General features: G+C 35.2%; 1 protein-coding gene across 5 annotated transcripts in view; it reads left to right on the top strand.

The window, feature by feature from the left end:
• Positions 1–24,305, top strand: part of LOC129005621 (acetyl-CoA carboxylase-like) — a 118,526-nt gene that overhangs the window by 30,550 nt on the left and 63,671 nt on the right. For 4 of the 5 annotated variants that reach the window (XM_054434573.1, XM_054434576.1, XM_054434574.1 and 1 more), the window contains exons 3-4: positions 22,358–22,472; positions 24,116–24,245. In XM_054434573.1, the coding sequence (XP_054290548.1) occupies positions 22,358–22,472; positions 24,116–24,245 (245 nt within the window). Of the gene's footprint in view, positions 1–16,262; positions 16,283–22,357; positions 22,473–24,115; positions 24,246–24,305 lie in introns of those variants that run through there. The other variant, XM_054434577.1, reaches the window with a different exon arrangement.

Below are 24,305 nucleotides of genomic sequence, written 5' to 3'. Positions count from 1 at the left end.
GCAGCAAACCTGCCGTCTCAGCGAATTTCCATTTGGCCGAATTGATTTTCAATTGATCTATTTAAATAACATTAGGTTTAACGAGTACCTAGGTTTGCTGCTACAAGGAAACTAATAAAGTAGTGTATTTTTAGTAAAATATTGATAGCTTACTATAAAATAAATAAATTTGCCAAGTTTGATCAAAATATATCCATAAACAAGCAAACTACAACATTTTACAATATTCTCCATAAGAATAACATGGGAATTTTAAATTTACAATTTTTTTAGTTTTCTCCGTAACCAATAACCGTACAAAAACACTTTGATATACTGAATTGTTTGTTTTTTTAAGCTCTTTAAGAAGGTTTGGAGAAAAATTGGGAAATTTTGTGTTTTGAGGGTAAAAAGTGAGAAAAAGCAATTTTTACCCCATAAAACCCCCCATAAAACCCTGTTCCCATGGTCCGATCATGCTGGATCGCAAACTCATTCAAGTTTATCCCGCCTTACACCTTCAAACCAAATTTCATCAAAATCGGATAAAAATTACTCAAGTTATCGTGTTCACGGACACATATATATATATATAAATCTATATATATATATATATATACATATATAAAAATTTTAACGAATGGTGTTTTTGGCCTCTGGGGACATTAAAATGAAAAAGTAAATCGGTCCCGGGCCTAAGTCTTACCATGAGACCTACGGTAATAGCTACTTCCCTATAGGGAAATTCGCTAAAAAGGAACATTTGAAAGACGTTTTATTACTTGAAATAACTGGACAAGGATATATTGGCATACAAATATTGTCAATCAAACATATCACATAGCTAGAGCTTACCTCTGGTGTCTTGATAGAACTGCACAAGGATATAATTCGTGACATATAGATAATGCCAATAAAACGTATCACATATGTAGCTAGAGCTTACCTCTGGTGTCTTGATAGAACTGCACAAGGATATAATTCGTGACATATAGATTCTACCAATCAAACGTATCACATATGTAGCTAGAGCTTACCTCTGGTGTCTTGATAGAACTGCACAAGGATATAATTCGTGACATATAGATTCTACCAATCAAACATATCACATAGCTAGAGCTTACCTCTGGTGTCTTGATAGAACTGCACAAGGATATAATTCGTGACATATAGATAATGCCAATAAAACGTATCACATATGTAGCTAGAGCTTACCTCTGGTGTCTTGATAGAACTGCACAAGGATATAATTCGTGACAGAGCATATTTTAAGGAATTTCCACTGGGCGACAGTACCGGGGGGTCTGAGGGGCATGGAATACCCCCTATCAAAAAGGGGGGTCCGGTTAAGTTAATTCTTAAGTTTAAGTGAAAATCACACATTGCTACGTATCTTTTAATGAATTTTTCGATTATATTTGCTTGTAAATAGTCCATATAATCTCACTTAATTAGGTATTCTAGAACGTTGTAACAAGCCAAGGCTCCCTTCACAACCTCTTGGGCCAAAATCATAGCTCATTACTCTAAAATATTTACATAATGTTATTTTTTAAATTCCGATACATTTAAAATGTGAATCATAAAAAAAAATACGCCGGCACCACCCATAGTCACTGGGTGACAAAATCTAAGCACTGAGCAACACAAGTGTCGTCCAGTTAACATGTTATTTTATGCCCTGATTCGTGACATATAGATTCTACCAATCAAACGTATCACATATGTAGCTAGAGCTTACCTCTGGTGTCTTGATAGAACTGCACAAGGATATAATTCGTGACATATAGATTCTACCAATCAAACATATCACATAGCTAGAGCTTACCTCTGGTGTCTTGATAGAACTGCACAAGGATATAATTCGTGACATATAGATTCTACCAATCAAACATATCACATAGCTAGAGCTTACCTCTGGTGTCTTGATAGAACTGCACAAGGATATAATTCGTGACATATAGATTCTACTAATCAAACGTATCACATATGTAGCTAGAGCTTACCTCTGGTGTCTTGATAGAACTGCACAAGGATATAATTCGTGACATATAGATTCTACCAATCAAACGTATCACATATGTAGCTAGAGCTTACCTCTGGTGTCTTGATAGAACTGCACAAGGATATAATTCGTGACATATAGATTCTACCAATCAAACGTATCACATATGTAGCTAGAGCTTACCTCTGGTGTCTTGATAGAACTGCACAAGGATATAATTCGTGACATATAGATACTGCCTGAGCCTACTGTGACAACGCATGACTTGTGATTCTCCCTGACCACCTGCTGACGCCCCCGCTATGGACGGTGGATGGGGCCCGAGGTCTCACTGTCCTAGAGAAAGTCCTCAGTGTGTAACGCGCTTGCGCCGTGTTTGGATCGTTACCGCGCCGCCGCGACTGTCATCTCGCCGTTATCATGGTTTGAATTTATTCCCTTTATACCTGGTAGAAGAATATTTGGGGTTTGTTTATTCGTTGACAGTTTATTTGATAATTATTATTTTGGTATAGTATGATTGCCGGCACCTAATTTATCTAGGGCATTAATGTTAAATATCGGTATGTTAAATATACGAGTAATTTTGATTTTTCATTTTAATTAATTCTGTTGTATTTAGGATTTTATTGAGTTCAATAATTAAAATTTCTTGGTGAATAACGTAGTTTGGATGGTAATATTCTTCACAGTAAGACACCTGCTAGAAGAATATTTGCGTTGTATACGATGTTAACTGTTCGGACATTATTTGATTGAATTGTTATTTATTCAGTATGTCAAAACGCTGGTAATTCATTTTTACTTCTAGTTTTGGGCTTAAAATTTAAGTAATTACGAGCGATTTTGTTATATTTTGAATGTTTTTTTCTTAATCTAATAGTAAACATGTCTCAGGGAAGATATAGTTTAGATAGTGGTTGAAGAAGAAAATTCTAATTTTAAGTAATCCCGACGTGAAGTTAGGTTTACCCACCTTGGATTAACTATCTAACTAACTATGTAATTCGGATCAAGGTTCGGGGTCCTTAGAATTTTACTTGATTATTAACGCCATTGCATACCTAGTATAATTAGCCTACTATATCACATATTCAACTAGTTGCATTGACATATATAACGCTGAATCGTCGTACTTGTTACATTGAATTGGACTTAATCGAGTGAGAATACACGTTGAACATTTATAACTGTAGTTTTGGTTAGTAAGTGAGCTATAAATTTGAAACAGTTGTATTTGTCGAGAACAATTTTATCATTTACACTCAATTCGTCAACGATGTGCCGTGTTTGGTCGTGAACTTAACTTAAGGCTAAACAAGATTTCTGAAAATATATCTCAGTCGAATCTCAGTGTTTATTTCCCAGGAAATCTTTCAGGCTAAACTCGTTTTGGTACCTCAAACACGTAAACGATCAAATGCTAGTCAAAATCTAACTTCGATCATTATTGTTTTTTTTATTAGTAGGAAAATTGATATATAAAATTCTATTTGAAAAGTGTTTTAAGCCCATTTGGAGTGGTTTTGATTTTGGCATCACGAGCTAAGTGAGTTATGAGAGGAGGCATGCAGTATTTAATTTTAACAACTAAACATGCAACACCACCGTTAAAATTTTTCAACTTGTAATACTAAAAAGTGGGTTTTAATATTTGATTACGATATAAATCATTGAAACTTGTTCTAAAGATTGATGAAATATATAGTACCAATCAATTAATATGTATTATAGTTCTACATACATTTTAAGAATCGCCTAAAAATGTAGGTATACCTATTCCTTCAGGAACTAAATGTCATTTTATCCTGTATGGGAATTAGGATTATACAATATCGTAACACGGAATCTACGTGTTTCCATGTTTGCTTTTGGAGTGGAACTTTTGTCTATCTTGGGGCCATGTCGACCAATTAGGAAGATGATTTTCCCTTACGCTCAAAGTGACGCGGATCTTCCATACCGGAATTAGCAAAACAGGGAAATTAGCTGAACAATTAAGTAATAATTAGAAACCATCTTCTTGTTCAAAACCCTTCGACATGAACGTGGCTGATTAGAGTACCATTACATTATTACTTTCGTCATTCGTGGAACATTTCCCTGTGGATCTTCAAAATATTACCACTCTATATAATTGTTATTTATGAAAATCTGGAATAATGAAATCTACTTTTTCAAACAACTTTTTAGCTACATGTAATATTATTGTTGGAGTAATATAAAATAACTTGTTCGTTAGCAATTCGATAGCGTTTGTATAGTTAGTTATAAAACCGATAGTGACCATATAGAATACTTCGTGGATAAAATTCAGAAAACTTCAACACAAATTAGGTAATTACAGTTAATTGTTTGGTAAGCACTTCGCTTAGTAATAAAAATATGTTACTTTACAACAGTTGCCTGAGTCTACTGAAGGTTACAGTGTTTACAAATGGCAAATAAGGGTCAAGGACCATACCCCACTAAATCAACTAAATTTGTTAAAGGATATGGCAGTTTTTGCGACCGTTTGTGGGAAGGAACCACAGGAAATACTAGTTTGCCTTCGTGAGGAAAAAATAACGCTAACCATCAATTGATCCTTGTTGTTTACAATCAGAAGCGTAATAATTCGTATACACAATACAGTAGTTTGCTGATTTAAGTTCTATAGTTTCTTTAAGGATCTTTATATACTCAGTTTGTCGTGAAATTTGTAAACTATTCGTGGGAACCAAAGAGGGGGTTTTAATATTAACAGGGATGATTAAATTTGTATTTTACGAAAGTATATGTTCGTGTAAAATAAACTAAAGCAGTTTTTGCGATCCCGTGTGAGGTATAATTCACGTGAACTACTTAGAACAACGCCAATGAATTGATCAACAATCCTCGACAATTCTAGATAATCGATTGACTATAAGACTTTATTGACTATAGTTTACATCACGCCATGTCCTGTAATTTGTGACCAACTGTTAACTTTCATGTTATTTGTAGACGGAGGTTTGTGCTAGGATATGTATACACAGACCTGGCAAGTCGACCTCTTTTCTGGCCGTTTAAAAATTAGGTATCAGGTTTACGGTGCGGCGTTACAAAATCTACCAATTTCAGAAATCAATTTTACAGCGTAACTTACAAACTAATCAAATACATAAAGTTTTAATATTACTTCGTGACAAATATTTAAATTTTGAAATCAAGGAATAAATACATACAGAAAACAGGAAATTTGTCATGCGAATTTAAATTTTAGGTCTTCTAAGTCAAGAAGACCTAAAATTAAAAGTGTATGGTATAACAGGATAACTAAAAAAGGTTAGCATGATATGAAATACGAACACAGTATTCGGCAGAGACTGAGCGAAATGTATATTCTTCGTGTGAACTATAAATTCGTAAGTTTTCAAAATAATTACAATCTCATTTTGAAGCTAGTTTAAGGCGTTAACATACGTTAATATTCTTCTACTACGTAGTTATTAGTGAATCCCACTTTTTGTAGGACCCCTAGAACTGTGGTGAAAGTCAATACAGATATAGTAAAGACATACGGGTGTATAATGATGTGCAAAGTGGGGAGTTGACGTGCAAACTGTGGGAGTTCGCGTCGCCATGATACAACGAAGGAACTCTAGGAGGTTCATCCTCTCAGAGCTGTCACAGGAGGAGGAGGAACCCGAGGTTGAGGTTGAGACCCCAGCCACCCCTGAGCCAATCCCGGACACACCACCTCCGACTCAGAACGAGATACTAAAATGGAGGTCCTTAAAGTCGCTCAGATCTCAGATAACGTAAGTGTTGGGTTTTCAACATTTCTCTCTGATTTTTGTACAGATTTTGATTACTTTTTAGGAGTTTGTTTCCCCCATAAATGTTAGTTTTTGATCTGTCATCGTGTAATAATCTCTTTGTTCGATTGTAATGGGAGAAACGTTAGCACGAATGTTAAATAACAATAGTCAAGTAACGAACTACTTACGATATTCAACTATATGGTGCAAAGACCATTACAAATTTGGACAGCATTGTTTTTACAAAGAGCCATACATGCCAAACTTAGATTACAACCAATCGGTAAAACAACATTTTGGTGAGTTGAATATTTCCACTGTACATATATATGGATTTTACATTTTTCAATCTATACATACGCTATAAACTGAAATGAATAAGAATACAAACCCACTATTGGGAGCCGCACATAATATCTTCATACTTGAAATCGAAACTACCCAGCCATCCAGATACATAATCATCTAGAGTTTTATAATAAAAACCCTTAGCTGCAGGTGCTAGGTTCTTTTACTTTCATACAGGGTTATTGAAAATGGTGCAAAACTTAACGGTTAGTACGTCTGTTTCCGTGATTTCAGCTAGGGCGTGTTTATAAGTTTGTTTTGACTAGGTTTTTTTGTCCCAGTAACTTAGTTGAGTACCACGGTCCACGAAACCTGTTAACAAATGGCTCAATAAAAAATAAGTATTTTGCGTTTTAGTTTGCTCATACTAATTTATATTGTTAGTGTTCAGCGTAATTTTCGGACCAAATCTAGGAAGGAGGCTCCTCATCGGAACTGTATAGATCGTTGGATCAGACATTTCAATACAACTAGACGTTTGTGCCGGGAAGATTCCGGGTCGTCATCAGACTCTGCCAGACGCTGTGGAGAGAATCTAAGCTATACGTTTAGTACAGTAGTGGACATCAGCTGAGACAACCCATGACCTTGAAAAACCTTATAAGTACACCCTTTCTATTATTGTTACAATTTGCTGTTTGAAATCACTGAAACAGACGTACCAACCGTTTCATTTTGCACCATTCTTATTAAATACCCCTGTATGAACGGAATGTGTTTTGGACCTTTGGACCTGATGATCATGTACGCGAGCATAATGAAACTATAAAGTTAATAAATAAATTAACCGTTATGAATTGGTGATCCCACCACAGTCAAAATTCACTGGTCGCTAATAATAATAATAATAATAGTCAATTCTCAATTCTCGGCGATATTACTATTAAAACGTATACTAATAAATGATGGCCAAAGCTAATAAATTAATATTGTAAAACGTGCTTGATATGTGTCATCAACCAAAGTTAAATCATTTCAAAACTTAATAAACATGTTAAAATGCTATACACTTTTGACAAGTTGTATTACATTAGGTAGCGTTTTTAAGCAATTACGTAGAACCTATTAAACATCTCATTTAAATGCATTAACGTTAGAAGTGTTTTCTGTGCCCTATTGTTCGTGTTTAGAGATTCACTTTTGGGTGGTTTGGTGATGTACATCACTGTCAAATGTCTATAACTGGTTACAGGGTGTCCACATTTTGGAAAGTCATGGAGATTAATGACAAATTTTCTGTGGACACCCTGTGGTTATGAAACTCAATTTGGATTTGGTCAGTTTATAGAGGAATTCAGGTTGAATATACAGTACTGCGGTCTTCAGGCCGTTGTATCAGCACAACACAATATTTTAGACTCAGCATTGTGCATCCGTCGCCTTAGCTCGATCAGCTGGATGTACTGTATTTAAAAATTATAAGTGAGTGGAGTTTTGTCCGTTCCACTCAATGGAAAGATTCAAGTTTTATAAAAAAAACTATTTTGGCTGTTATCCGCTTTATTTGGTATGATTTTATTTTGTGTAATAAGTTTAATGTCACCTAAACATATGCGTAAATTCTATAATAGTAGTAAAATAAAATTTACTTTTCACTATACGGGTAGAGTATTGAGTTCTTGACATATAACTGTCCTTAGCAATTAATTACATTAACACAGTTTAATCCCATCTTTCGCTTTGACACTCGTACACAATGTTTATAATATAATGTATAGGCCCTAAATGGTTCGCGACTTGTGCAGGCTCAAATCCCGCCAATCACAAATGGCCTTAAGCTTTCTGATGATTTCGTAACCCAGTGGTTTGCTGCGAGTCAAACTGCCTGGAGATAAATAAGGATGGACCTCTCAGGCGTGGTACCTTTTCTGCATGGAAGAAGTTTCGCTTTTGAAAGCCATGCTCTATATTCTATACAATTAAGCCCCTAAATACTGCTTTTTACTTGCAGTTAATTGGTCCTTTATTCAAGTGTATGCCATATTGCCCCGTTCAAGGTAGAATACAACCGTGAACCTCAATACGTAATCAACAGCAATATCGGGATTCCCTTGCACAAGGTCGTCAGTGACGCCATCATTTATCTAACTTGAGCAAACACTCAACTTATCAACTCTACGTCAATGCGTTATCACGTAAATCCAATATTGAAGGAATGTGCAATAATTAACTACGTTTGCGTTGTTTTATCACTTTTTTTATAATCGGGATTGTGTTCAACGTAAATTTGAATACAATCTGATACCCTGTTAACGTTATTAAAAACTAATGTTATATCTATAATCGCATATAATTCGCAATCCGGAGGCTACTCACACCACAATAATGTTATATTTTTTTCATGCCATATCCAAAATATGGTTATTATCTGGCGATGATCACTTGACCTCTATAGGTACATTTATGGATCGGGATTGGCTTTAATCAATATTCACTTATTATGTCAGCATAGTTTAGTTTATTAAACAAACAATAGACAATAGACAATTAATCTTTATTTACACATTCATTAAGAATAGTAATAGCGTCAAACAACCTCTAATATGACATTGTATGTTCAATTTGGGCCTGTGACTGTATTAGCGTCTCAAAACTTAAATAGTTATACCTACTAATCTGGGTTTGGATACTGTGCGTTTTCCAAACAAGGTGACAATCTCTCGAACTCGTCTGTCAAAGTATGCTCAACGAACATTAACAAATTATAATAATAAGCTAATAAAATAAAAATGTGGTGGTTCAAAGACACCTTGAAAATGTACACAGCGGGTTGCTTTTACTAAAAAGGTTTTACAAAAGTAGATGATTCCAAAAAACTACTAGGCCTATATTTTACCAAATTCGAATATTTAAAAAATTGTGTAAATTGATATTTAGTTTGAAATCATACATGTAAATTATAGTTTAAAAGGTGACTTACATTTTCCACGAGTTGTATTTATTTGAAACCAAGTACAGTCGTGAAGTAATGGTTGTTATTTGAATGTAGAAAAGTCGGCGAGCCTCCTAGATACAATAATCTTATTTAGTCAAGTATATAATGCTAAAGTTAGATAAATTATGTAAATTTTCACGGGTAAATACTTAATATAATAACTGGTATAAATTTGTTCTATCTTGTCAGAAAACAATCCTAAGAATCCCAAGAATAATTTCGTCAATTACTCCTGCTTAAATGGAATGACCATACAAATGAGAAAGCCAAGGTTTCAGTTAATGATACAATACACAGTCAATCGCCGCTAACAGTTTCCTATACATGTATATGCTTTCCGAATACCCTCGCCCAGGGTGTTGCAATGCGCGTGGTTTTTGCCCTCTATGAAAGTGAGTATTCGTAACAAAAACTTGACCTCAGCTCGATGTCCTGAATAAACAAGGACGGCCGTAGGACGCCAGACTACCAATTTGGAAATGGAAACTTACTAGTAGGGAAATGCTAATGATAACGCTACAATCAAGCCGGTTGAGTTTACCATGCCATGATTATGCCGAGAAAATGTGTTACTTTGTCAGAGTCATAGACGTCGGAAGTAGCCACAGTTCCTGAAACTAAAAGTAAATTGCTCATTTGGAATTGGATAACAATATCGCTCGATTCTGTTAACCATGGCGCGATACAGTCTCATTGGTTCTTATAGTTCTAGTTTTTATTCTCTTGTGGGACAATACACAGACTACAATTCAATTATGAGCCATATAGTGGTTTTTTACCCATTATATTTATTATATATTTTATATTTATACCTATCTTACCCCTTACATGTATTGTATACAGGGTGTCCCGGAACTCTCTACCAATATTTTAGGGCATTGTTCCTGAGTAAGAAACATATCTAAATATGATATTTAAACTGTCCGGAAGTCCTTAGTTACTCACACGGCCGCCATTTTGGTTTTTCATTTATTTTTTGTAGTTTTGGATACGAAATTGAAACTTTGCACAAACATTAATGACAACTTGACAAAGCAACAAACAAATTATGAAAATTTTCAAATTCATAAAACAAATTTTGTTACTGAAATAACTCAAAACTCGTTGATTTTACAAACGTTTTATATGGCTGCCATTTTATTTTATGAATTATAAAAATTATCATAATTTTTTGTAGCTTTGTCTGCTTCTATATTAAAATTAAATTTATTTTCTCAAATTATAGTTCGATATGCTAACAAGTTTTTTACAGCGAAATTATCCTATACAGGGTGTCCCGGACCTCTCTACCAATATTTTAGGGCATTGTTCCTGAGTAAGAAACATATCTTAATATCATATTTAAATTGTCCGGAGTCTTTTAGTTGTTAATTCAATTTTATAAACATAAAATTATTGCCCACTGATTATTGTAGAGGTGTGTGTTAAAATTCGAATTAAAAAGTAATCCAAAATTCTGTATTTTGTGAATAGTTTCTAACGGATAAGGTACTTAATCATAACTCACAAACAGAGACCACATTTTGATTCGAGCCTTGTGGGTAATATTTAATGACCAATACCAATACGTCAAATTAAGGTCAAACAACTTACTTAAACCTAAGATCTTTATAAATCGTGTGAGAAAGTCCTAACAAAGATAATGCTGAATCAATGTTGTTATGAAATGATCACATTACAGTTGAACACTATTGCGGTATGTCGGTGGGTCATATTAGGAGTTTGACTAAATGTTCTCTGTAATCCGCCTTACTTACACGTTGTATAGTTTATCTAGAAAGGAAAACTTATCGCTTAGGAAAGTAACCGTGATATAATTACAATAAAAAATTCGTTTTCCTACAGTCACCTGACAAAGTGGGCTTCCTTGCACTGATTGTAGTACAGAACGTTGCTGATTGCTGCACAAAACAGCGTGCTTTTATTAGCCACGTAATCCGTATACGTTTGGAAATAGGTTGGCAACACTTTAAGATACTACGAGTACGATCAGCTGGTGCAGCGTTTCCCATTTCGTTCAACGCTTGGATTTAACCTAACATAAAACGTGTTGTTAAGTGTTTGAAAAACTATTTTTTTCATTTTTTGTAGTAACTGTAGGTAAAATATAATGTGTAATACGAGTGCAAAGTGCATTTGCTGCACTAAGGAAACTTTCCACACTCGCCCGCGGCTCTATCACTTAGATAAAATCCATTGGTGATTTGGCGGGATTTTAACCCGAGACCTCGACCTCAGGGACCAAAGTCGCTCGCTCTAACCACTAGACCAGCTCGCTCCCGCGACGTTTGTACGAATGACAACGACCAATATTAAAATACGGTAAAGCGTATCCAAAATCCATGTCAGGTTTGACATCCACACTGGTTCCGTTTATTACACCTCTGGTTACTATGGAGGCGTTATATCTTCAAAATTCTGATAAACATTATGAAATGGAATACGTTTTATACTCGTTATTCTGGAGGAAACGACGCGTCGCTTAAATTCTGGTCAATCTCGAACCACGAGTTAATGGCTTATTTTGAAATTCAAAAGATCTCAAACATTACACAAGAGTTTGGTATCCAAACGCAGTCCATGGAGACTTACAGGGATTATATGAACAAAATGTGACTAAATTTAGGTTAAATTGTACCTCGCGGGTTAAGTATCACTTTTGTCTGTCACGTTTTTATTCCTGTTAGTAAGGATAATCTACTGTCTCAAGTTTTTACTCAATGAGTTGAGTTAGGCTATGTTTATTTTTGCGTATCACATCTCTATGGATTACCTTGTGGGTTAGTTTAACCTATTTTTGTCATGTTTTCACCCCTGTCACTTAGGCTTTATCTATATTCTCAAGTTTTTTCTTTTCCCGAAGTTTTTACTCTGAGTGTCAAGTTTCTCCTTTAAGGGTTAAAATTTACCCTGTGGTAGGTTTCTCTGTGTGTAATTTTTTTTAGATATTTGAGCCAGGTATCTATTGCCTCAAGTTCAGTCGCTGTCCCAGGGGGGGTTGATCTCCCCAAAATGTCAGGGTGGGCCCTGTTTTTAAGCTTTATATTTTACAGGGTAGGAGGGGGCTTCCCTTCGAAATAAAATTCCGTCACTGCTCAAGCTTTTAACGTGTGTGTAATTTTTACTCTGTGTGTACATGTTTCCTCTCTGGGTTGATTTTACCTCCGTGTAACCTTTTACTTACGTGAGCCAGGTTCCATCTGTTGTCTCAAGTTTTTACTTTTTAGCCTGAGAGGACAATGGTTACCCCGTCATCTTCGACCCTGCCAGTCATCTCCAAGCTATTTGTCGACCATTACTACAGTCACCACTAATTGCAGACATAACTTGTATTCGTGGCATCATGGAGGACTGGAGGAAAGGAATCCGAGTTGTGAAAACACATGTTTGTTTTACCCGCCTTGTGCTTGTCAAGCCAGACGGCGAGGTCGAACGAAGTCTTGTCGGTAGAAGCAAGAATTACCTCTCACGTTTTTAAAATTACTGAAAACACAATAAATTACAAAAATATAATAACAATTGTAGTAAAGAATCTAGTGGCTCAAAACGTGTTGTGTTCGTACAACTTTAGCTTAATGAAAAACAGGTATTTAGTGATTCGGTATTTATTATTTCATTGTAAAATACATAAAAATACATAAAATAACAGAGAAAGATGGGGCCTAGGCCTATTATAGTTAAAAGTAGTTAAATCGTGTCCATAAAACTGGATGTCGTTTACTTAAACTAAAAGTATTTCGTCTAACACAATAAATTTATTATTAAATATTATATAAACATTACAGAAAACGTACTTATTTGGCCGTATTATTAATTAATACTTTGTAGGCTTACGATTGGGTTTCCTATCCTCCCTATGGCCCGATACCAATGTTTTCTAATACCTTATCGCTCGATAGATATGATTAAGATAATTTGTTTTTCTTAATGTTGAATATGTTCTGGTTGTGAATATGATTGGGTTATTAATTTTTATCGCGTCTAATACGTGTAACACGTGCAATACGGTGTCCAGCTCTGGGGCTACATATAAATATCAATGGTCTGGGGCTATAGTCCTCGCCACCCTAAGTTGAGGCAGCCAAAGGCCGCACGGCGTATATCTAGTGCGACCTTTGGCTGCCTCAACTTAGGGTGGCGAGGACTATAACAACCATGTAGGTACTGAACTTACAAAGCCAGACCTTATAACACTTTCCCATCCTCATGCGTTATCGTATTGTCCTGAGGAATGATCGCAGAGGTTGTCTCAATCGCCTACGTACCCGTGAGAACTAACCAATATACCAAAAAGTAACATTCACGCGACAAGGAAATGTCAGAGAAAGGATTGCTTCAGCCGGAACTTCTGAGTGTGAAGCAACCATAGTCCTTTATTGCGCTAGACCAATTTCTACTCTGTAGTCCATTTCGGGGATCACACGAAATACCTCTGCAGGGCAGAAATGTTCGGTGACTTATTGTAAGTACATACGTAGTAAACCCGTAATCTGTTTATTATTGCAGCGAAAGCTGCTTTCCCAAGTGTGGATATGGGATTTGGATTTATGTTGGGTTGAGTTGATCGGCACTTTCATCCGTATTGGTTATCTATAGTTGTGACATTCTGATTTGTGTTTGAAAGCAATTTGTTCTGTTTATTTATTTTGTTTTTAGTTCTGCGAAAAGTCCAAAAACTTAGATGCTAAAAGACTCTCAAAAGTACAATACCAAAATCAAATTAATTCATCTATAATTTTCTCGTTCACAAAAAAAAAATATTGCCTTTGACGGTATCCTATTAATAAAAACTTATATTCTCTGAGTTATAGTTTCACTTGCTATCCCAGATCTTGCTTAGTTCAATTTTGTGTGTTCATAAAAACGTGTCTTGTCATACGAAAAACACCATGTTTCAAGTTGGTAATGAAAATAATTTATTGGGAAGGTCAAACCACGACCTACTCCAGAAGGTGAGGACTCGCTGCAAGGTCGCAGGTTCAATCCCCACCACACTGTATAATTACGTGCTGGAGGAAGGGGGAGCAGTTTGCCTAATGCCTATCTCTTTCTGTAAAGAACGGAGGGCCTACAGATTAGTGGAACACAACTGAAGAACTGTTTGCTTAATGTACAAATATCTCTAGTAGCCGTACTGTATTTTGAATTGATATTACAATATTTGATTGGAGACCTTGGTCGTGAAAGTTATGAGGCTGTTCGGGTCTCTGTGACTGTGACATGCTGACGTAACTGCAGCACCTTGCCCACAGGAGAAAGTACTGTACTTCGATAACACTTTCTTTGTTCTGTCATTCCTCTATGCCTCTCGTCCTCGTCTTATATTCTTCTACTTTTACTTCTAATGTTTCCTCTTTTAGGTGTCTTTTGCCAATTTTATTGTTGCTGGCGGGTTTTTGATCTGACGAGGCCTTCTATATCACTATGACACGAGTTATAGATATTCACGAAACTAAGACATATTCTAATCTAAATACAAAAGCAATACCAGTGAGGGATTAGTGAGATGATTTGTGTTGCGCAGCTTTTTTTACAGACTGAGGTCACTTTTTTTAGCCTGATCCAGTTTGTTTGGCAAAATATACAACTTGTGGTTTTAACCACAACAATTTCGAAAACTCAAAAATTTAAGACCATTGTATTTTTCTTGTAAAAAATGGTGCAACAATTTATAAATAAATAAATAAATTTCCATACCCCCCCGGCGAGGCCCTAAGCCTTCTGCCTGCAACTCCTCCCCCCCCCCTTCAGGGCAAAATCCTGCTGGATACGCAAATGATGACCCTCAGTCGTCAAAGTTTTCAGGCAGCAACAAACACTCCGGCCCTGCACTCAAAGTCGACGAATTAATCTTAATGTTCTCCTACATTTAAATAATTATCGGTATGAAAGTGATTTGAGTAAATCGCTTGGTACATTTTCGCCATAGAGTTTGAGTATACAGGGTGAATAAAAAGTCAAGCCCTCTATAATTTTGTAGTAAATATCCAGAGATACAGTATCCTTTTGGTGGTCGTACGATCTTAGCAGGAAGTTTCATTTTACGATTTTGAAATATTTTAATGTCCTACAGAAAGGGGGATTTTGGGGGCAACTCAACAATTTTAAATGTACCTAAACCCCCTTCAAGTGACACCTCATTTTGAAGTGTTTACAAAAACTTAAAGAATGGCGAATACCATAGTTCACTATCTCATCTCTATCCAAAATGGTAGCCTGTCAAATGTTATGGAAAATCAACGGTAATATTGGTTCGTAATGATAATATTTACAACCATTTTGGACAGAGAAGAGATACTGTAGCGAACTCTGGTTTTCACCATTCTTTAGGTTTTTGTAAACACTTCAAAATGAGGTGACACTTGAAGGGGCTTTACATTTAAAATTGTTTAGTTGCCCCCAAAATCCCCCTTTTTGGGGGCACTCAAAAATTTTAAAATCATAAAATGAAACTTCCTGCTAAGGTTGCACGACCACCATACGGATATCTACTTATGAAAGTATTAGATGGAGGGGTCTTGACTTTATATTCGCCCTGTATAATTTTGCATTTTAACAGCCTATTTACTTATTTACGGTAAATTAAAATTAGTGACTAACCATTTTTTTGTCTGAAAATCCAATAGGCCTAATAAGAAATTCCACTTTAACGTTTGTAGCCAGTACAGTAGCAAAAAATCCCGTTTCATCCAGCGTATGCTCTGAATATCCCGTATTCGGGAATAAAATCCCACGCATGGACATTCTGGTTTCCATTCATAATGTAGACTTTACTTACCAAGATGAATCATGCGTTGTCATTGGTCAAGAAAAATCACGCCACCATCGAGGAGTGGAGGATTCGTTCATATCTGGCATGACGTCACGTTGTTTAGTCAAAACGTCATCTTGCTTTGCTCCTGAGTCCTGTTGTCCGTATCTCTTAACACAGCTGTCAAAATGACTTAAATACTTTAGGCCTACCTTGTAAACTCTTACGATGTATATTTTCAATGGCATGGGATAATAGTTATTACAGGCTGTGTCTTTTGGTATGATTTTGAATGTTGTCACTCCCGTGCTTGTTTCTGGTGAAAATTTGTGTTTATGATTATGAAGCATAACCTAACTTAACATTGTTGTCATCTACCCTACCATGACTAAATGTAAATGTGAGTACTCGAATTTGAATGGTCTCGAATTAGAGAAACATTTTAATGGAAAGGATTACAGCGAAACAAAATGCTCTATGAGGTATGATAATTTGTACCTGAATTAATTGTTAAAGCGACTCTAGGTCCTAGGCTTTCCTGTGTTATTATTTTATAGGTTAGTTATAACTATTTTCACAATAATACTAGCGGCGTAAACTATTTGTGAGCAGTAGGACTTAATCAACATTTTAGAAACTGACTTAGCTTTGCAATTAATATAAGTTAGGCCTAAAGGCCACGGCTATACTGATAGGCCTAACCTTTGAGATAAAAACCATGAATTTATCTTAACTGGGCTACGCTACTATCGATTGAGAATATCGATTAGATTAGTAAACCTTCATTTTATTTTTAACTTAGGATAGGCCTATATAAATTATAAAATTAAACTGTTAAACCTATTAAAAACTGCTGATGATAAAAAAATTGATTGACGGTTTACTAATCCAATCGCTGTTTTCAATCGATAGTAGCGTAGCCTAGTTAAGGAACTGTACCCCTTAACTTAATCCTTTCAGTGCTATGCGAATATATATCAATATTTTCTTATATCGTTATATGTATATATTGATATACATACGTATTGAATAACTTAGGCCTATATCGTTGTGCGTCTTTTTCCCAAAAAAAGCTATGAAACAATATAACTTATCGTTGTTCACGTTTGATCTGAAAAGTGCTTAGCGACGATTTATTGTGCCGGCGCGACTTTGGAACGTGTGTAAATGGGCATAGGCTATCGGTTGGGGTTGACTCAGTTAAGAAACTGTACCTCTTAACTTAATCCTTTCAGTGCTTTGCGACAATATATCGTTGTGAGTCTTTTTCCCAAAAAGTGCTATGGAACAATATATCTTTGGTCACGTTTCATCTGAAAAGTGCTAAACGACGATTTATTGTGCCATGGCGACTTTGGATCGTTTGTAAATGGGCATAGGCAATCGGTTGGGGTTGACTCGGTTGTTGTTTCGAAACAGCATATGATTTATTTCGATTCCTCATATGATCGAGGCCCAATATATCGTTTCTTAGCACTTTCGAGATAAAAAATTTTATTTTAGATACCGGTTTTGTTTCACACACACTACACTTCGCCTCCGTGGCAAGCCTAGCACTTTTTAGACTAAATAAGTAAATAGGCCTACCTCTAGCATTTTTCGGAAAATTTACTAAAAAAAAAATTTGCATCGGAAGGGTTAAGTAGAGGTATTTGATGTTTTGGCCTTAAATTTTTTACAAACGTATATAAGTACTGTCTTCGTAATCCAGATTTGTTATTGCATTAGCCTTATAGCCGTTTCGGAGGTTAAGTTACTCTATCGTCGGGTGTGTAGTCGTACACTAATCTAAATGTTTAGTGTAGGAGGCTACAGGGTGAGTTTTAAAAGAGTTCCCCCCCCTACTGTTTTCTACATTTCTTAAGATATCAACCCCGGACCACGTCAGATCACTGTAGAGTAGTAAGTACCTACTTGATTTTGACTGGGTAGGTATACATTTATGGCCGCCATCTTGGATCCGCCATATTGGATACCTACAAAGTTTTTTTTTAAATGTAAAGGTAGGGTTGTGACCCATTATTTCAAACTAGAATTTTACGCTGATTACAATGTCGCAATTAGTTTTTAAAAATCTTTATCCGTTCTAAAATTATGAGGACTTTTTATACATTTATTTTGAGCCCATTTTAACATTGTGCATTTTTACAAACTAAGACCATAATCTCAAAATAGTATTAGATAAAGATAAGTATACACCACCATTTATTGTCGACCTATTTTCACTTGGTTATGACGGATGTATTTTTTCGACCGCCATCTTGGATCCGCCATTTTGAAATGTGACAAATTAATTTAAATATGAAGGTGATGTTGTGACCCATCATTTTGAGCTACCGTACTTTTTTATGCTGAACACAATGCCGCAATCCGTTTTTCATTTTCTATATTTGGTTTTTGAAATATTGAAGTTTTTGAATAAGATAATTTTAATATTTCATCAAGAATGCTTGATAACCAAAAACGGATTGCAGCATTGAGTTCAGCATAAAAAAATAGTTCAAAATGATGGGTCTAAACACCACTTTTCATATTTAAATTAATTTATCAGATTTCAAAATGGCAGATCCAAGATGGCGGCAAAAAAAAAATACATCCGTCATAATCAAGTGAAAATAGGTCAACAATGAATGGTGGTGTATACTTATCTTTATCTCGCACTATTTTGAGATTATGGTCTTAGTTTGTAAATGCACAATGTTAAAATGGGCTAAAAATAAAGTTATAAAAAGTCCTTATAACTTTAGAACGGATAAAGATTTTTAAAAACTAATTTCTGCATTGTAATCAGCGTAAAATTCTAGTTGAAATAATGGGTCACAACCCTACCTTTACATTTGAAAAAAACTGTTTTGTATCCAAGATGGCGGCCAAAAATGTATACCCAGTCAAAATGGAGTACTTACTACTCAACAATGATCTGATGTGGTCCTTGGTTAATATTTTAAGAAATGTAGAAAAAAGTAGGGGGGGGGGAACTCATTAAAAACTCACCCTGTATTTATCTACACACAATCTGCCAAATTGAAAAAAATCATTTATTATTTTATCAACTTATTTTTTCGATATTAGGTTAAGTTAATTCTTTTCAAAGAACTGCGTAGGCCTATAGGCCTAACTGTTTACTAGCTTGGACAACGGTTCGTATTAAGATGGCGACAATCTACCAATGTGAACCTTGGAAACTACAAAAACTTATGGTATATTATTTGTACTAAGAGTGAATATTTATTAGTGAATACCTAGCATCAGAAAACGGTTATAATTGTGGAACACTCCTGCCATACAGACATCAAAACAGATATAATGCGGATGTAAAAAACTGTATGTTATCCTAGTATAAAAACGCAGATTGTTATAGTTGATGAGATACCAAATATGCACATTACATTGAAAAAGGACGTTCAAGGGCTAGGTAGCCAAACTTCAGTTGTGTCTAGTTAAAAATTATTATAGGCCTATTGTAACGTCTATTGTTGAAGTTAGTCAATTTTTATTATTCCATTTTGGAATTGTTATTGTACTATTCTGTACTTTATTGGTCATTAAGTAAGAGTGGTCATAAATAGACTTTCTGCTTGTTAAACAGTAGGCTTACTTATTGTGCCAGTGATTGCCAGAACATTTATATAGGGCCTACACCATTCCCCCCCCCCACCAGACTTCACTGCTAAACATTAGGCTATTTGTAATTGCCAACGTTTAAACTGACTTATCATAACCAAACCCAATAATGATCGTATTTATTTTTTTAATTGGAAACTTAACAAATTATGCTAAATTTCAGTGTTTTGTTGGGAAAAGGTTTTTGAAGGTGTGTCCTCAATTTTCCCAACTTAAAAATTGGATTAGGCTAGGTTAAGAATGCCCATTTTAGACTTAGACCTTGAGTTATTGATTCTCATAACAGCAAGCTGTTTAAGTTACTCGCTTCGGCTGTTTAGTCTGTCTGATTATTTTAGGAGGTAGTTAGACCCATACATTTGGGAAAACACTTGAATACTAGTTTGGGTTTACCAATTTAGTTATATAAATGACTTCTAGTTAGAACTTTGGTCGCTAGCAATCCGTATAGGTTGTTCAACCAAAACGCCAATTGACTGCTAGAATCAACATGTTCAGTATATTCAAGTACCGTATTTAAGAGCAGCACGACATATTCCATTAGGCTATTTCTATGTGACTTGGCGAATAATAAATTTTTCAACGTTGAGTTGTAAGAATTTTGTAAGTACAAAACAAAACAACACCTACCTAACAACTACCTACTACTAGATAGCTACACAATAGTTAATCTATGTGTTTAGGTAATACATTTTTTTTTTTTTTTTTTTTTTTTGTGGGGGCTGGGGTAGTGGCATACCCCTAGCTACTTCGGCCTGGAGACCTTTTGTAGCACCCTTTAATTCATTCTGACAGCCCTAGGCTCCTCAAGTTGCCCAGGAGCTGAAAGACACCCAGCTTCCTTATCTCTGTTGGTTCCAGGAATAACCTCCCCAGAGATGTAACCTATACATTGGTCTATGGGCCAACGCTGGACAGTCCAGCCATAAGTGTTCTGAGGTTTCTACCTCGTTCTCACAGAACCTGCAGAGGTCTGTCTGTGACCTCCCTATGGTCCTGAGATGTTTCCTGATAGGACCGTGCCCTGTTAACACTCCTACTAGTAGACTAATGTCCCCTTTCTTAAGGCTCAGCAAGTCTTTCCAACCTTTATCAGTAGGGTCGATTAGTAATTTGGACGTCCTCATACCTGGGTGGTTCATCCAGGCCAGAGCCTTTTGAACCTTGACCCAGTCTTGGACTTTGGCTACTTACTCCAGTGAATCTAAATAAAAAGTATCTGGTTCATTGTTTCATTTCATTAATACTCAAAGAATTTTGTTAGTGTTGGTGCTTTTTCTGAATGTTTGTAGAGTGTAGTCAAGCCATCTGCCCTATACATTGGCCAGGGATTGTTGCTATGATTTAATCAGGCTAACAGCCAAGGGCTTGAGCTTAATGCTTTTGCGTTACTCACATAATTACCCTCAAAGATCAGTCAAATACTGCAAAGGATCTTGTGGAAAATCTGTAGGGTCCACGATTGTGTGTTCTTAACCGTTTGCTTATTCTCACTACTTGCACTATTATTGATTTGGGAATGGCATTATGTATTACAAAGGAAATAATTGATGTGCCTTATTGAAATGTTTAACATCGATATTCCCTTAGTGTATTCTTTGGTCGATCTTAAAAATGATCGACGACAGTACTATTAGGATCCTAACAACTTATTATAGACAACATAGTTTACTACTTTGTAAGTAATTCCTCCTTTGCAGTCCATCCTGCCTTTAACCTATCCTTGTTTCCTTCCAGAAATCGATTGCCAATATAATTTTACCTTCATCTTCCTAAGTTCTCAGTGATCCTGTAGCAAGATGAGTACGAATCCTCTAGACGGGTATGTAATATTGATTGTATTTTAAGATCAGCCTCATCAATCCTAAAAAGTGAAGCTCCTCTAATGACTTGTTTTGTCTTAATTTATTGTTACTAACTCTAATGAAGCAATTCACATCATGACAGTTAACTCTGTACGGTACTGTTCTAATTAAAAAAATGTTAGTTAATAACATCATTTATGTATTTTATAAAATGGCTTAACATTTTAAAAATCAATCTTTACTCTTTATTAGGCTAGGGGATATTTAATTTGTCAAGTAGGCTAATATTCAAACCAATAAATATTACAATTTGTAATAAACATTTTTGTAGGTTTATGATAATCTATAAATTTAAATATAAAATTTAAATTGTATTCATTTTGATCATATATTAGCCTATATATCTCTAATTATTTGTATTCTAACTGTCACAGATGCATTTTTCATATACATTTTAAGATATATTCAGTAGGAAGCTAAATACCATGAGGTAGAACAATTATGAGGTAGCTCATAATGTTATGAGTTTTATTAAAAAAGAATTATACTTCTTTAATAGTATAAAATTAATTTTACTCTTGTTTTATGAATTACTAGTTTAAACTCATTTCCTCCTAGCAAAGAAGAGTAGGCAATCATGTTGTTGAACAAGTTTTATCTGACAATCTTATCTACTATTTTGGCCTTACTGATATAAATAAGCCAAACATGTAACATGGTAAATATTTTTATTTCATTTGCATATCAAAGATTTTAAGAGTTGGTTTGAGTAATAGGATTTTAGAAGAAACCACAAGAGATCATTTAGGTACCGTACCTGTCCTGGATCCTGTCAGTCATTGTTACTTTTTCCGGACCTTTTCCATTAATTCATTAACCACTATGTGTAACAATTTACACAATTGAAATTTTAGGTTATGTCTTGGTTTTACCTTACTCTGAACATATTTGTAGATAATTCTAAAATTATTTAAACCTTAAAAACATATTGGTAAAAATAAACGGAAAAGGTCCCTCTTTCCTTCTCCAGAACTGTCATAGCCTACTAGCAGAGCAGCACATATGTATTAGTTGTTAGGTATATAAATTTCTAAAGTAAAATAGTTGATAGTATTTTGTTAATTTCAGGCCGAGTATGTCCCAAGGGACAGTGATCCATGCTCGCCAGTTGGACAAAGACTTCACTGTAGCCACTCCTGAAGAGTTTGTAAGAAGATTTAAGGGAACTAAAGTTATCAACAAGGTACGTTTGAACGTGATTTTACTCTTATAACGTCTTTAAAATATCAATTTTATCTCCTTTTGGAGAATTTCCCATATAGAGAATAAGCTATTACCGTAGGTCTCATAAGACCTAGACCCGGGATAAGTGACCATTTTGTAAAAATACGAATCTATTTTATTATAAAGCACAAAGTTATGGAAAAAATTTTTTTTTCTTTGGAAAAAGTTTTTTGATGGTTTGAAACTGGACACAGCTGTCCTTGATCAATGGTCTTTTATTAAATCATCAAGATTGTTGAAAAAGCTGATCTTATCAGTAAGGCTATAGCCACACAGGTTTTTTCATGCGGTAAAACGTAGCTTATTTTTGTGCCGGTTGAAATCCATGAGCGGTAAAACGAAGTGGGAACCCACAGTTGAATGCTGAATTCACACGATTTTATGTTGAATTTCTTCCTAATGGCAGGTTTTTGAATAGGCTTAGTGAAGAAGAAACATCAATGATTTTACCAAATTTTAATATTAAAACAATTTTTAAGTTTACTTTTATTTTGATGACCTTTTATGTAGCTATTTACATGTAACATAGTGCGTTAAATAAAATATAAAATAAATCTACATCTTGCCAAAGTGATTGTAATTTAAATATCCGTTAAAACGTCTAGGCTCCAAGGACTCTTAAAATAAAATTTCCAACAAGTTTTCGATCAACTCTAAGAATATTACTACAATTAATTGCTCTAATCAAAGCTCCAAGTTTTCATCAATGTTAGGTTTCTTTACTATGCAGCTCCGCATGGGTTTCCTTTTAATTCCATAAATGCTTCTTCACATTTTCTTAGTTCAAGTAAATTTCTTTCCTTGTCATGAAAAACTATTAAGTGGTTCCAGTAAGGTAGAAATTTCTGGGACAAAACCTGTACCTATAGTAGTTGGCTGGACCATAAAATATTTTACGCTTTTCAAAAGAAATTACATTTATCTCGATTTACGAACAATTAAGACAGGACCACCTGTTGACTCCCGCCCGTATCGTGTGGCCAGGAACTGAGCGTGAAAACAAACTTCAAGCTTTCATAGACACGCCCGCTGCTGGGGGAAAACACACTGCCTGTGGCATCTTACATACCCCATTACATATAGTGCTGCTGCTCATATTTCTCCCGGATTTTCACGCTGCGTTTGCGTGTGAAAAAACGCCTATGTGGCTGTAGCCTAACAAAGCTACACAGATAATCTCACACCATTCTATACTTATCCTTCACTCATACTTGGGTTAAAATAAGCACCGAGGTTTCGTCCCCATCTCAATTGCTAATGCTAATGCTAAGTTCAACATTCTGAGAGCAATCACCTGGTTTTAATGTAATGCTCTTGGTCTCAAATTTCAATGTTATCAAGATTTGTTTAGTAAGTCGGAGAGAGAAAACAAACTCCCTAGAAGGCTATTATGCTAAGTTCAGTGAACAAAAACCTACATGAGATAGCTATGTTGTCACTTCTATTATGCGATCTTATATTCACCTATAAGTCCTACTCACTTAGTTCACTTGGTAGTTAGTTGTTTGCCTTCAAATTAGATTATTGAGTTATTATACTCGAGACTGTAAGTTAGTTTTCATACAATTCAATACAATGACTTACCCTGATGATTTATCTTAGGTTTTGATCGCCAACAATGGAATTGCTGCTGTCAAGTGTATGCGATCTATCAGAAGATGGTCTTATGAGATGTTCAGGAATGAGAGGGCCATTCGATTTGTTGTCATGGTCACCCCAGAAGATCTTAAAGGTAATTATTATTTAATAATAGACCTAAGTAATTTGAAACAAAAGCGTAAACAAATTATTT

Source organism: Macrosteles quadrilineatus, unplaced genomic scaffold, assembly GCF_028750875.1.
Source record: "Macrosteles quadrilineatus isolate MER2022 unplaced genomic scaffold, UCM_ALF_1.0 Scaffold_28__1_contigs__length_1566739, whole genome shotgun sequence".
NCBI lineage: Eukaryota > Metazoa > Arthropoda > Insecta > Hemiptera > Cicadellidae > Macrosteles > Macrosteles quadrilineatus.
This window is presented reverse-complemented; position numbering and strand designations above follow the sequence as displayed.